Source organism: Eretmochelys imbricata, chromosome 1 (assembly GCF_965152235.1).
Source record: "Eretmochelys imbricata isolate rEreImb1 chromosome 1, rEreImb1.hap1, whole genome shotgun sequence".
Taxonomy (NCBI): Eukaryota; Metazoa; Chordata; order Testudines; family Cheloniidae; genus Eretmochelys; species Eretmochelys imbricata.
The window spans coordinates 133,509,312-133,521,983 of NC_135572.1; the positions used below are offsets into that span (position 1 = coordinate 133,509,312).

Consider the following 12,672-nt stretch of genomic DNA (forward strand, 5'->3'; position numbering starts at 1 on the left):
GCAAGCCTTTCTAACGAAACACTCAATGTGATCCCAAATTGTTATAGAGTTTTCCAAGGCAAGTGAAAACACAGGAAACTGATATCTGATGAGATGCAAATTTGACAGTATTTGTGCATCTTCCACCTGACCTTTCTTTCCCCTCACTCATGTTCTCTTTTGTAATTGTCATTTATGCATTAGCTAGCGTGCAACTTGAATGTATGTCCCAATAAACCTAACCTAGGTTTTGATTTCTTTTCTACATCTTTCTATATTTAAGTGCACAGCTATTCTGTCTCACTCTTTTTTGGAGAATAGGAATGGACACATCTGTTGATGATTACTTTATGCTTTTCTTAACAACTTTTTATTCTGGATGCTAATAAAACCATCTGCCATCATTATTTAATTAAATCCACAATATTCATCATCGTCCAGTGTCCGGAAACTTTCACACTGATTAATGTCTAAAAACCAGTAGTTATTGCATTCTGTTTTCATATGAATTGGATTAGAAACATTATAAAGAAACATGCAAATTAGAAATTATTTGCTAAATGCCTAAAATCCCTGTTTCTCAACTAAAAGATTCCCATAAAAATCATTATATCTCAGTTTTGTCTCAGTCGTTTTGGCTAAGTTATTCTATCTGATGGAGCAACTCAATATTTAATGGTTCATTTGCAGTTTTTATTCTCTCATTGTTGCCAGCAATACTAACCTTTAATTTAGGATGTAACTGAGTAATGATACTTGCTTTCTCTCTTTGTGGGTTGTCAAATTTCCCTTACTTCAGAAAACACTGACTTGAGGAATAGATGACTGAATCAGGGCTGATTCAGTATAATCTGTAGTAACCTTTCATTTATATTGGCTTTTCCACATCCAACAGAGTGATGGAACGCTATTGGCTACAGGATCATATGATGGTTTTGCAAGAATATGGACAGAAGATGGTGAGCCATTTAACATTTCAGTGATTACAAATTATTAATAGTACTGTATTCCATCTCCCAGACAAATCATAACATTAACATTTTTTGTTTTTACATTTTAGGTAACCTTGCAAGCACCTTAGGTCAACACAAAGGTCCCATATTTGCTCTGAAATGGAACAAAAAGGGGAATTACATTTTAAGTGCTGGCGTTGATAAAGTTAGTATTAAAAATATGTAACTTTGATGGGTGAACATGCAGACGCTGTGAGCTTATATTGTTTGAATTTCAACATCTCCTTCTCCTGCTTTGGGAATTCAGCAAAGTTTGCCTAATTTGTTTTGTTGGGTCTTGATTTCATCAGAGTAAGTGACTAACTACTCTCCTGTGGCTGGATAAATTTGTACCATGTGACACATGTTTTTAACAAATCCTCACTTTGCTGTCTGTTGCATTGAATCCCAAGCATTGCTCAGACAAAGGAAGTGAAAATCTCATCCCCCAATTTATGTATATACATTTAGTCTAGCACTTATAAATACCTCAGGAGAGGGAATCTGTTTTAAGTTCTCTTGTGCCCGCTAGTTCATTTCAACAATCAGACAAATCTGAGTAAAGAATTTATGGTTTTGTTTGCAAATCAAGCAAAATCTGGTGATGTCATCTCAAAATCAGGCACAATGTGACAACTTCAGCTGAGTGTCCTGTTTGAGTTAGAAATTGAAAACTCAAATTACTACTGAAGGGGGGGCACAAACCCATTTGAACTGTAACTGGGAATTAACCTCCCATAAATCCCTGTAAACGGAAACTTAGAGTTTTACTCCTATTGCTAGAGTAACTTTTATCTCCCAACAGCAGTACTATTAATCCAGTGGACATACTTTCTCTGTAACACCAATAGTCCTTTAGATGGTTACATTATCAGTGAAATCAGGCATCCCATGTTTATGTTCTGGAAGTATATTTTTCTAATACATTTACAATTCACTCAAAAGATTGTGCTTAGTTCTATAGGGATTTTGCTTAAATTTGCTCTGCTATGGATCCATAGGAAGCAATTTCTACATTCATCTGGCCCACCATGATGACAGTAGAATCATAGACTATCAGGGTTGGAAGGGACCTCAGGAGATCATCTAGTCCAACCCCCTGTTCAAAGCAGGACCAATCCCCAATTTTTGGCCCAGATCCCTAAATGGCCCCCTCAAGGATTGAACTCACAACCCTGGGTTTAGCAGGCCAATGCTCAAACCACTGAGCTATCCCTCCTCCGCAGTATACCATTTATATTTTTCTGCTAGATGAATTTCTCACATGGTGACTTAGTAATGATATGTACAGTATCTGTTGAGTTTTCATAATACAACTCAGTTTGCATCATGTAAAAGGGGGGGAAGTCTCATCTAAAAGAGGTGCTAATTGAAATAACTGTAGCAAAATGCTCAGAAAGATCAGCCTCATAAAGTTGCTCAGAGCTATCTTCTGGCTAATACGTTTAAGAGGGAACCCACGCTCATTGGGTTCATTGCTGCCTCTGTAGTAGTGACAGTTCAATATCTACAGTTGTATTATTTTCTCATAACAGGTGTATTGGAACAGATATATATGTATACATCTTTGCAATAGCTAAGGCTCTCAACAGTCAATAATGTTATCAGGGTGTCTTCTAGAATTGCTCTGTGGTGAGCTTTCTTTTTTTCCTGTTACTTTCCAAGAGGAATGGTAACTAATCTTTATTTCTTCCTCTGGACACAGACAACAATAATTTGGGATGCTCACACAGGGGAAGCTAAGCAGCAGTTTCCTTTCCACTCAGGTAATTACCATTTACATTTTGTTTCAAAATATTTTTTTCCTTAATTTTGGCAATCTGAAAATATATATATCTATATATCTTGTTATCAACCTGGCATTATGTTTAGTAACAAAATCCAAATTCTGGCTCTAGAAGTGTTATAGTTCCCCTTGGGTTTAACCACAGCTAGCTAATGCATTTTTAAACATCACTGTCTTCATCTAAACTAGGTGCTAAGTTGATGTTTAAACACATGTTATTTAGCATGTTTAGTTTGCTAAATAGCTAACATTTAGTTTGCTAACATATTTAAAACATCACTCATTTTCCCATTGTGGACAAACGGATAAACATTACTGGCCTCCGGTGCAGGTAAAAATTATTATTCTTCAGAAAATACAAAGTATTCTGATGGTGTATGTTCTGATCAGATTTTCACTGCTTTTTGCCACTCATCTTATAAAACTGTGCACTATGCTGCCTGCATGGAAGAAGCAGTCTCTGTTTGCAAATGAACTCATGATATTTATTGTGGAATTTTATTTTTTGTTAGGAATATTCTGTAGAATCACCCTCTGCACTGTAAAGCAATGTACTGGTGAAAAACCTATACCCTCTTAGCTCCCTAGAATAATGTTCTTACTGGATAGGAGTACATTTGAAACAAAGTCATCCTTCAGGAATGATTTGCATCATACAGACACCTCATGGTTTCCTTTTATACTAATTGGTAACTTGATTAGGTCTTCCAACATAATGTAATAATCTCTAGCTGCATTACAAAGAGTTCAGGACATATCTTCCACCATCTGTGCTTTGCTTTTCATTGGGCTCATGAGGTGTGAATGAATTATGGTTGTGTGGACGCTAATATTATTGTTCATTTCAGATTGATTATGTTAATTTTCAAAATGGAATAGAACAATTATGAATACTGGATGTTGCTGGGATCTCCACTATTGCCTGACCAATAACTATAGGTCTAATCCAAGGCCCATGAAGTTCCCTGACAGATTGGTGAAGTTTTATAGGTCCAAACCTAAAACTCCCATAACTTTCACAATGGGCTCGTAGGTATCTTGCATGCATCCAGGATTTGATTAGCCCTTTTATAAAGATTTACTACGATTCTTCCCAGCCACCAGAGCAGACTTCAACTCGAACCCGATCCCAATGTTCATTTCATTAACATTCAGTGAGAGAATCCTGTTTTCAGAGGGATCGCTATTTGGACGCACATACAAAGCACCACCCAAGCATAAATTGGTACTGGGTCACTAATGAGAAGAGTTTAGCTAATTGATTTTTACAGTATATCACGGGTAGCCTTATAATAGCAAATATACTTTTGTTTTGGGTGCTCATTTGGAAAAATTTCAGTGAATGCCTGCCCCATATTTAAGAAAGGTCATTCCTAACACAACATATAAATCACAGTATTAAACACATAGCTAGGAGTACAAGGAAAAGCTTTGGTCTTGTCATTTTCAGTGCCATGCAGAAACCCCCAAATGCCTTGATAACATTGTGTAAATAGTAATGCATAGCGAGGTGTGTGTTTATTCTGAATACCCATATGGCTTAAATGTGCAATGAGGCGTGAGGGCAGAAGCCAAATGCCTTGAACTATGAGGAAGTTGTTGCTTTCTAACTGCAATTCTTGAAATGTGTAGTTGTTGCTTTTATTAAATGTTGTTGTAACCTTTTGTTTTAAGCAGTTGGCTAATAATCACTGTGGTTATTACAGACATCTGTTTTGATAGTCAGGTTACTCATTTTCATACAGCATAGTTGGCTATTATTTCCAGTACATTTTATTTACTTATATTCTGAGTAAACATATGATTAAATAAAATAAACCCCACCAGTGAATATGAAATTCTACCAATATTATGGGGTCACCCTAGCAACACGTTTATGATTCAAATGATACTTCCTTTGTAATTCCATAACTTTAGGTGCACCCAGCTTTCTGAAAATTACTTTTGGACCGCAATTTCTCATTCTTTCTATTAGCCCCAGAAAAAGGGTACTGATGTTGATTTGGATACATCGTTATTGACTTTAAAACAATGATGCAAAATTGTGCAGCTGAAAAATAATAGCAGAGAAACATTGTGTAAACAGAATCCTGGGCTGCTTCATGATCCTCTCTCTAATCACACTGAGCCCACATCTCTACAGTGATCTCTCTTAAATACGCATGCTTTCCGTCAAACAGAATGCCTCCCCTCTTTCACAGAATTCCTCCGTTTCATCATTAATTCTATACGTGATGTTTTTCTGTGAAGCATTTCTGCCTTGCCAGTGTAGCTGTATTTTTTTTTAATTGAGAGGGTTGAAGAAAGCCCCATGATGGTTCACGAGGCATGTGCTCTCCTGTCATTTTTAGATATTACACATATTTACTCAAAGGTGCTTAGTTTCATGAGAATAAAGTCAAAACAAAATATATTAAATGTAGTAGATTTTTTGGTTTCCAAAGGAGACATACTTCCAACTTTATACGTAAAAAACGTTGCTCAGAACAACTTTGGATAAAAAATTTCGGCGGTCTCGCCACCATTTTAATGATAAACCTACATTATATGCTCACCCCAAATAAATTCAACTTTAACCCCTTCCTAAATCCTGTTAGATTGTCATTGTTACTGACACATACATAATAAGTGTCCTGAGAATGAAAACTAATACCTCTGTTAACAGATCTCATTCCATATTTCAGAGGGGTGGCTAAAATCTGTCTTCGGCAACAAAAGAAAACAACTGTGGTAGGCCTTGTCTACAGTCAAAGTTGTACTGGTTTAACTTTAAATTGGTTTCAAAAACAATTTAGTTAAGGCACTGCAAAAACCTTTGTGACATTTTTAATTTGACTTAATCACTTTATCTTAAGTTGGTTCCTTACCAAATTAAACTACATCTATATATAAAACAAGTTAAAACCAGATTAACAAAAGTGCACACAACTATAGGCTTAAATCTGGTCATCACTTAAGGAGTCTAATAGGAAGGTGTCATATGAAGCATCCATGGTACCCATTACTAGGTAGCTAATAAACAGAGTCCCTAGAACAACTACTGAACTACTGTGTATTTCTTTTCATATCTGACATCCACATAGCAATGAACTGTTCCAGATCTATAATAGGCCAATCACTAACTGGTGCCCTTGGTCAAGTTGGTGGCATGGGGAGAATGATTTGGGTAGCTGTTTCTTTGCCTTATTTCCTAACATTCACTCTTTTGTTTGTGCTTCACAGCCCCTGCTCTGGATGTAGACTGGCAGAACAACACTACTTTTGCCTCCTGCAGTACTGACATGTGCATTCACGTATGCAGACTTGGCTGTGATCGCCCAGTCAAAACCTTTCAAGGACACACAGTAAGTTTAAAGAATTTGAAATTTTAGGAGTCATTACTAGCATGTGAGCATGGTGGTAGCTGGTGATGTTAAACAGCATCTGTGTTCTAGGACCAACAGTGTTTCTATCCCTTTCCTTCCCCAAAGACGTACTCTGTAAAAATGACTCTCTGTCTTTGAAAAGAGATTCACTGTTCTAAATCACAACATGCAGGCAAAACCCACAGCTTACACAGTGAGGGTATTTACATGTAACCGACTCTAAGGACTCAAAAATACATCAGTATAATTTCATCTACCGCTTTTGTAGTCTCTTTAACAACGTGATGTGAATTACAAGGAGGAAGGGAACAATTTACTTTTAACCATCGTTCAGTTGTAGAATGAATTGGGTTGAGTAGGATAAGATCCATTAATAGGTATTTCTCTCATCCTTCTCTCCATTCCCCACCTGCCTATATACCTAAATAGACTCCTCATTTTTTTCTCGTCTTGACTATCTCTCTTTGTGACTATTTAATGGTAGCCACAGGCTAATGCTGCAGATTTTCTTTCACAAGAACACTGCTGAGCTATTCTACCATATGAAATTACTTTGTAACTCCCCTCAGGTGGCCACCTCTGCCTGAGGGAGAATTGGTCCACATGGAGTCTGGTTGCTAATCACGATGGCTACAGTTCTCAATTAAGCTGATGTTTTCTCAAAAGGTGATGCTGCCTCCACATTAGGCCTTCATCCATAGGCTGATGTTTTCTATTGAGTGGACTGACTGCTCCGTTCTGCACATGGGCCAGATCCTGCCCTCAAATATATGTGTGCAACTCCTGTTAACTACAGCTGAAATTGTGTGTCTGTATCTGAGGGGGGAAATGAGTTAAAAATAGTTACAGGTACTATCCCTGCCACCAAGTACTCTGCCCAATTACTATGTTCCCACAACACATTTTTCTCTTTTAAAAATGCTTTTCTTCCCCCCTGTTAGCATGTGAAAGACCCATAGGAAACAGGGGAACTGGCTGACTAGATAGGGGAAACAGTGGGTTTGATTACACACCAAGTGTAGTCAAATACACAAAGTAAACTGGAGAAAAACAAAGAAAAAAATGTCCTCTAACTTCATATAGTTATCGTCACTGCAGGTGTTATTGGTACAAATAGTGGATAACAAAGTTTTCAGACTGAAAGGTGGTTTTGAAGTTGATCCGGTTTAAGGACCACAAACCAGCTAATGCTCCAAGTTGCATTTTGTCTTAGTACATTAGTACACACACTGGTATAGACAAAGCACCTCTGAAGAGTTGCACTATTTGAGACTAGTCCGTAGAACTTTGTGTGTGTATGTGCGTAGGTATATACATATATATTCTTAAGGAAAAGTATTTGTTAGATTAATGGAATGTCAACCTCAGAAATTATTTTAAATTAGCTAATTGTTGCACCATTAAATGGTCTGGGACTAGGGTTTGTCAAATATTCTGTCGTGTAGGAAGAATCTGATGATTGCCAGACTTTGCTCCTGACACCAGTTATGTCAGGAACATGGTAGCTAATTGTGTGGATCATTCATTGACACAAAAAATTGGTTTCCCTTCCTCATATGTATTTGGATAGTGGGATGTGAAAAGGGATGTCTTCACATGTAAGGTAATGAAGAATGGAATGTAATTTTCAATAGTTTCACTTGTAGGAGTAATAACATTTGAGTGCCCTCTGCTGGGTGCCAGGCACAATGCAGGCAACTTGGAATGTTCACTTAGAAAATCAATCTTTATTTCAGAATGAAGTCAATGCAATTAAATGGGACCCTTCTGGTATGCTACTAGCGTCCTGCTCTGATGATATGACATTAAAGGTAATGTAATTTGATGGCTTGCCTCCAGACTGCTCAGTATTTTTCCCCTGGAGAAATTTACTTTATAAGGTTTTCCATTCATGTAGTTAAAAAAGACCTTTTCGTCTCTGTTGACATTTTTTTTCCCCAGCCTGATGCTACCATACTATTAAAACTCTCTGCATGAATGGTGGTTTCATCTTACCATTTTTGAGTGAAATAAGAATGAACAAAGGGAAGCAGAAAGAAAACTTGAGCATACTATTTCAATTAGGATCTACTGTCAATATGTCACTGTGATGGAATTCTAGCAGTTTGAACTGAAGACCATATTTTAGTTCATCCTGTCTCCCTGCCAACACAGGACTGATCCTCACTGTACATTAACAAGTGTTTAATCACCATAGTTTACAGTGAATACGCCAATAAGGTTTTCACCATTTCACCTGGAAAACTGTTCCAGTCTAAAGCCTGATCCACACTGAATAGTTAAAAAATATAATTGTCAGTAAGTAATGTGTTTTTTTGTTTTTTGTTTTTGTTTGCTGACATAGTTATACTGGCAAAAGCCCTAGTACAGATGGAGTTATACCAGTGTAAAGATCCCTTACCCAGTATAGCTTATTTTGGTTCCCAAACCAGAATAAACTGTACCAGTATAAGCATCAGAATATTTAAAGAGGCAAAACTTTTAAGTGCAGACAAACCCTGAAAGGATCTCTCAATTATAAATTCTATACTGAGAAACTTTAAGACCAGAAGGGACCATCATGATCATCATGTTCAGCCTAAATAATATTTTGCTCAGTTTTACCCTCTAACTCCTTGGTGCTTTATACACCTCAGATATTTGTTAGATGGTTCTTCTGTCCACCCACACCCATATACATTTTAATAAATTATTTATCCATATTTAGTCATTTCTCTTAACGATTTTCTCAGAACTCAATCCCTCCAGTTCTTTAATCACTTCTGTTGCTCTTCTCTGAATTTCACCCCATTTCTCCACAGCTTTCTGTTACTTAGATGCCCAAAAGCATGTGCTGTTTCCAAATTGTGGTATCATATTCCTCATTATTGATTCTACACTGCTGTATATGTGGCTCACAAACACATTGGCTTGTTCTCCTGCTGCTAATTTATATCCAGTGAGTTTGAGCATTATTGCTTTTCCAGCATCTCTCTACCACTGAATATCTGTAATTTTGGATTATTTTCCCCCCTAAAAATTAGTTGAGGGGTTTTGGTTTGTCAGGCAGCTGCAGAGCAGTTTCACTATAAAACATGTCATTTCCATTCAACTTATTCTTTCTCTGATATTGAAATATTGACTTGCATAATAGTGCATAAATTATTGATTTGATTCCATCAGACATGTTATTAAAGACATCAGTAAAACAAATCAGAATACTAGCAGGATGTTTGGAACAATCAAGATTTATCTAAGCCATACTTAAAATGGTTTTGACAAATTCACACTAGGATTGAAACATGTAATATAAATTCAGGTTAGATTCCATGGCCAGGACAACAATTGTCAGCTTCTCTTGATCTAGTGAATAAACACAGTTAAATTTGCAAGGCCTTTCTCGCACAATATGTAATGTAAAGTGTGTAGATGTACGTATGGCAATTAGCAAATTGTTATGTAAATAAGCTATATTTAAATTCCTTTGCTATGCTGTAAGTGCGCGCGCATGTGCAATATATATACAATTGTCATATACAAACAGAAAAGGAAGGATTGAAAACCAGGAGTTGAGAAAAGATTGCAAAGTTTAGATACCTGGCTGATTTTTTTCCGATTCACCTGGCATAGATTTGGAGTATGAAGCAAGATACATGTGTACATGACCTTCAGGCTCACAGCAAAGAGATTTATACTATCAAATGGAGTCCTACAGGACCAGGCACCAGTAACCCAAACTCCAACATCATGTTAGCCAGGTAAAAACAAAACCACCTCCTCTCCTGCTGATGCTTGTTACTAGGCTATCTGCAAATAAGACTGAAAATCATTTTTGTTAGTGGATGAGTGGGGATTGACCAAAGAGGGAGGAAACGTACAACAAACATGGAAAATTAAGCCAGATAGTGTTTAATTTCTAAACTATTCCTCCACCCCAATATAACGCGGTCCTTGGGAGACAAAAAATCTCACCGCGTTATAGGTGAGACCGCGTTATATCGAACTTGCTTTGGCCCTCCCTGTTCCTTGTTCCCTGACCGCCCCCTCCAGAGACCCCCCGTCCCTAAATACCCCCAGGACCGCATCCCCTACTCAACCCCCCTGCTCCCTGTCCCCTGACTGCTCCTACCCCTATCCAAACCCCCCCCGCCCCCTGACAGGCACTCACCGGCAGCGGCGGGAAGAGGAGTGATGCAGCCCCAGCCCGCTCCACTCTGCCAGCTCCCAGCCGCGGCGCTCTGCTTCCCGCCGCCGGTGAGCGCAGGGAGGTTGGGGAAAGGTCGTCCGCTGCACTCACCGGCAGCGGGAAGCGGAGCGACACGGCCCCAGCCCTCTCTGCTTTCCTTGTCCCAGCCCCAGCTGTGTCGCTCGGGGGGTGGGCGGGGTTGGGGAAAGGTCCCGCACTCACCTGCGGCAGGAAGCAGAGCACCACTGCTGGGAGCTGGTGGAGTGGAGCGGGCTGGGGCCGGGCTGCTCCGCTTCCGCCACTGCCAGTGAGTGCGGGGGGAGATCCCTTCCCACAAGCCCCCTCCCCTGAGTGACACATCTGGGGCCGGGGCGAGGGAAGCGGAGCAGGCTGCTCCCGGCCCCTCACTAATCCCCTGGGCCACTCTGGAACTGCAGGGCCCCCAAAAGTGCCCCCCACAGCTCCTGCCTCCCAGAGCCTGCGGGGGGGGGAGCCCCTGACCGCCCCCGAGACCCTCTGCCCCTTATCCAACCCCTCAGCCCCAGCCCGGCACGCTCAACACGCTGCTCAGAGCTGTGTGTCGGAGCTTTCCCACGTTGTATGCGAACCCGCGTTATATCGGGTCGTGTTATATCAGGGTAGAGGTGTACTTTAGTAAAAAAAGGATACAGTTGCCACTGCACCCAACACCCAGGCATCTGGTTTATATAAATGAATCTGTTTAATTGAAGCCCTCTAATGTATGGATCTGGCAGTCCATTAAACCAATTGGATGTACTCTAATGAGAGCCATCAAGCAAAACTGCATAGATATTGATATTTTTTTATAGTTCTGTTAAGTGGTGTAGAACAACTTGGATGCCTGTTAAACTTTCACCTAAAGAAATTTATTCAAGATTTAACTTCGTCCAGTTTTAGACATCGGTTTAATCTTAGGAATGTCAATCGATGCCTGGACCACTGGATTGATTAGCTAATTGGCACATAATGACCATATCTTCTGTATGATATCCTAGCGGCGTTGCCTCTTAAATTTATCTATTTTGTTGGTCAAGTAGTTTTGTTTTGTTTGGAGGGAGGATTGTTGGGTTTGGGGTTTTTTTATACAATACAGGGGATTTCTCCTGTCTTCCCTTAGTCCACAACGTTGGATTTAGGTGGATTGTGGTAAGAAACGATGAGTAATTTCTGGGCGGAGGGTGAAAGAAGGTAAAGGACCACTATGCTAGAGAATATGAAGCAAAATTCATTTGTTAGATAAGAGACCAAATCCTCTTAGGAAGAAACTTTCCCTGGGGCAGGTTATCCGAGACCTGTCCACTATAGAGTTACTTCAGCCTTCCTCCAAAGTAGCAGGTAATGGCCACTGTCAGAGACAAGATACTGGACTAGATGAACAGCTGGTCTGATCCAGTAAGGCAATTCCTATATTCCTACTTCTACCCACAACCCGCTTCCCTCCCCCCCCCCATGAAGCCAAAGGCTCCAAATATGCACATTCACCGTAATAAATTTGTTTCACTTAAGAGGATTTGATAGATCTCAGTCCTTCCATACCTCTCCTGTTGGAAGTATTGGTGCACATTTGTTTGTAGGTGGGATGTGTCCTCACGAGTTGTTTACAGTATCTTTGCAAACTGCAGATAAACTAGTTCCCTGGTCAGCACCCACTTGTGTTTGACTCTTTCCTGTAGTGCTTCATTCGATTCTACTGTTCGGCTGTGGGATGTTGAACGAGGAGTCTGCATTCATACATTAACCAAACATCAAGAACCTGTCTACAGTGTAGCTTTTAGTCCTGATGGGAAATACCTGGCCAGTGGGTCCTTTGACAAATGTGTCCATATATGGAATACTCAGGTACTCATTCGATTCACACACACTAATGAAAAGCGGCTTAGCTGGAACGTTAATAACAGAAATGATAAATGGAAAATGTATGTATCTGTATGTACTGAATTTGTGAACCTGACCGTGACATGAAAACCCTTTGAGCTGATGGTGTGAGATAATGAGGTGCCTGTCCTTTCACGTTTTTGCCAAAGGTTCATTGAATGTGGAACTGTGCCAAGAAAATCAATTGTCTCAATTTGATGTTGGTGTGTAAATGAAACTGCACTGGGCACATGAGGCGTGTCAAGCTGCCAGTGCAGCAGCCTTTAGAAATGATTGATGCTCCTATTACGCAGCAAGCTGGGTTCATTTGAGATTCAGATATGCACAGGACTAATTTTTTAGAGTATTGCATATTTGTGAAGAGATTATCATCACAAAGATACGTGGATCTGATGTTGTACAGGATAACAGGGCTCTGTGAAAAAGTGGGATACTTGGAGTTACTTCTTTGCAGACTAATGCCCAGAAAGCTCTTTGGGCTCATAGTGA

At 39.6% G+C, this 12,672-nt stretch overlaps 1 protein-coding gene across 3 annotated transcripts in view; it reads left to right on the plus strand.

The window, feature by feature from the left end:
- Positions 1-12,672, plus strand: part of TBL1X (transducin beta like 1 X-linked) — a 253,238-nt gene that overhangs the window by 235,811 nt on the left and 4,755 nt on the right. For all 3 annotated transcript variants that reach the window (XM_077815487.1, XM_077815494.1, XM_077815503.1), the window contains 7 exons: positions 875-938; positions 1,040-1,137; positions 2,677-2,737; positions 5,980-6,101; positions 7,859-7,933; positions 9,732-9,859; positions 11,982-12,147. In XM_077815487.1, coding sequence (XP_077671613.1) covers positions 875-938; positions 1,040-1,137; positions 2,677-2,737; positions 5,980-6,101; positions 7,859-7,933; positions 9,732-9,859; positions 11,982-12,147 — 714 coding nt within the window. The remainder of the gene's footprint in view (positions 1-874; positions 939-1,039; positions 1,138-2,676; positions 2,738-5,979; positions 6,102-7,858; positions 7,934-9,731; positions 9,860-11,981; positions 12,148-12,672) is intronic.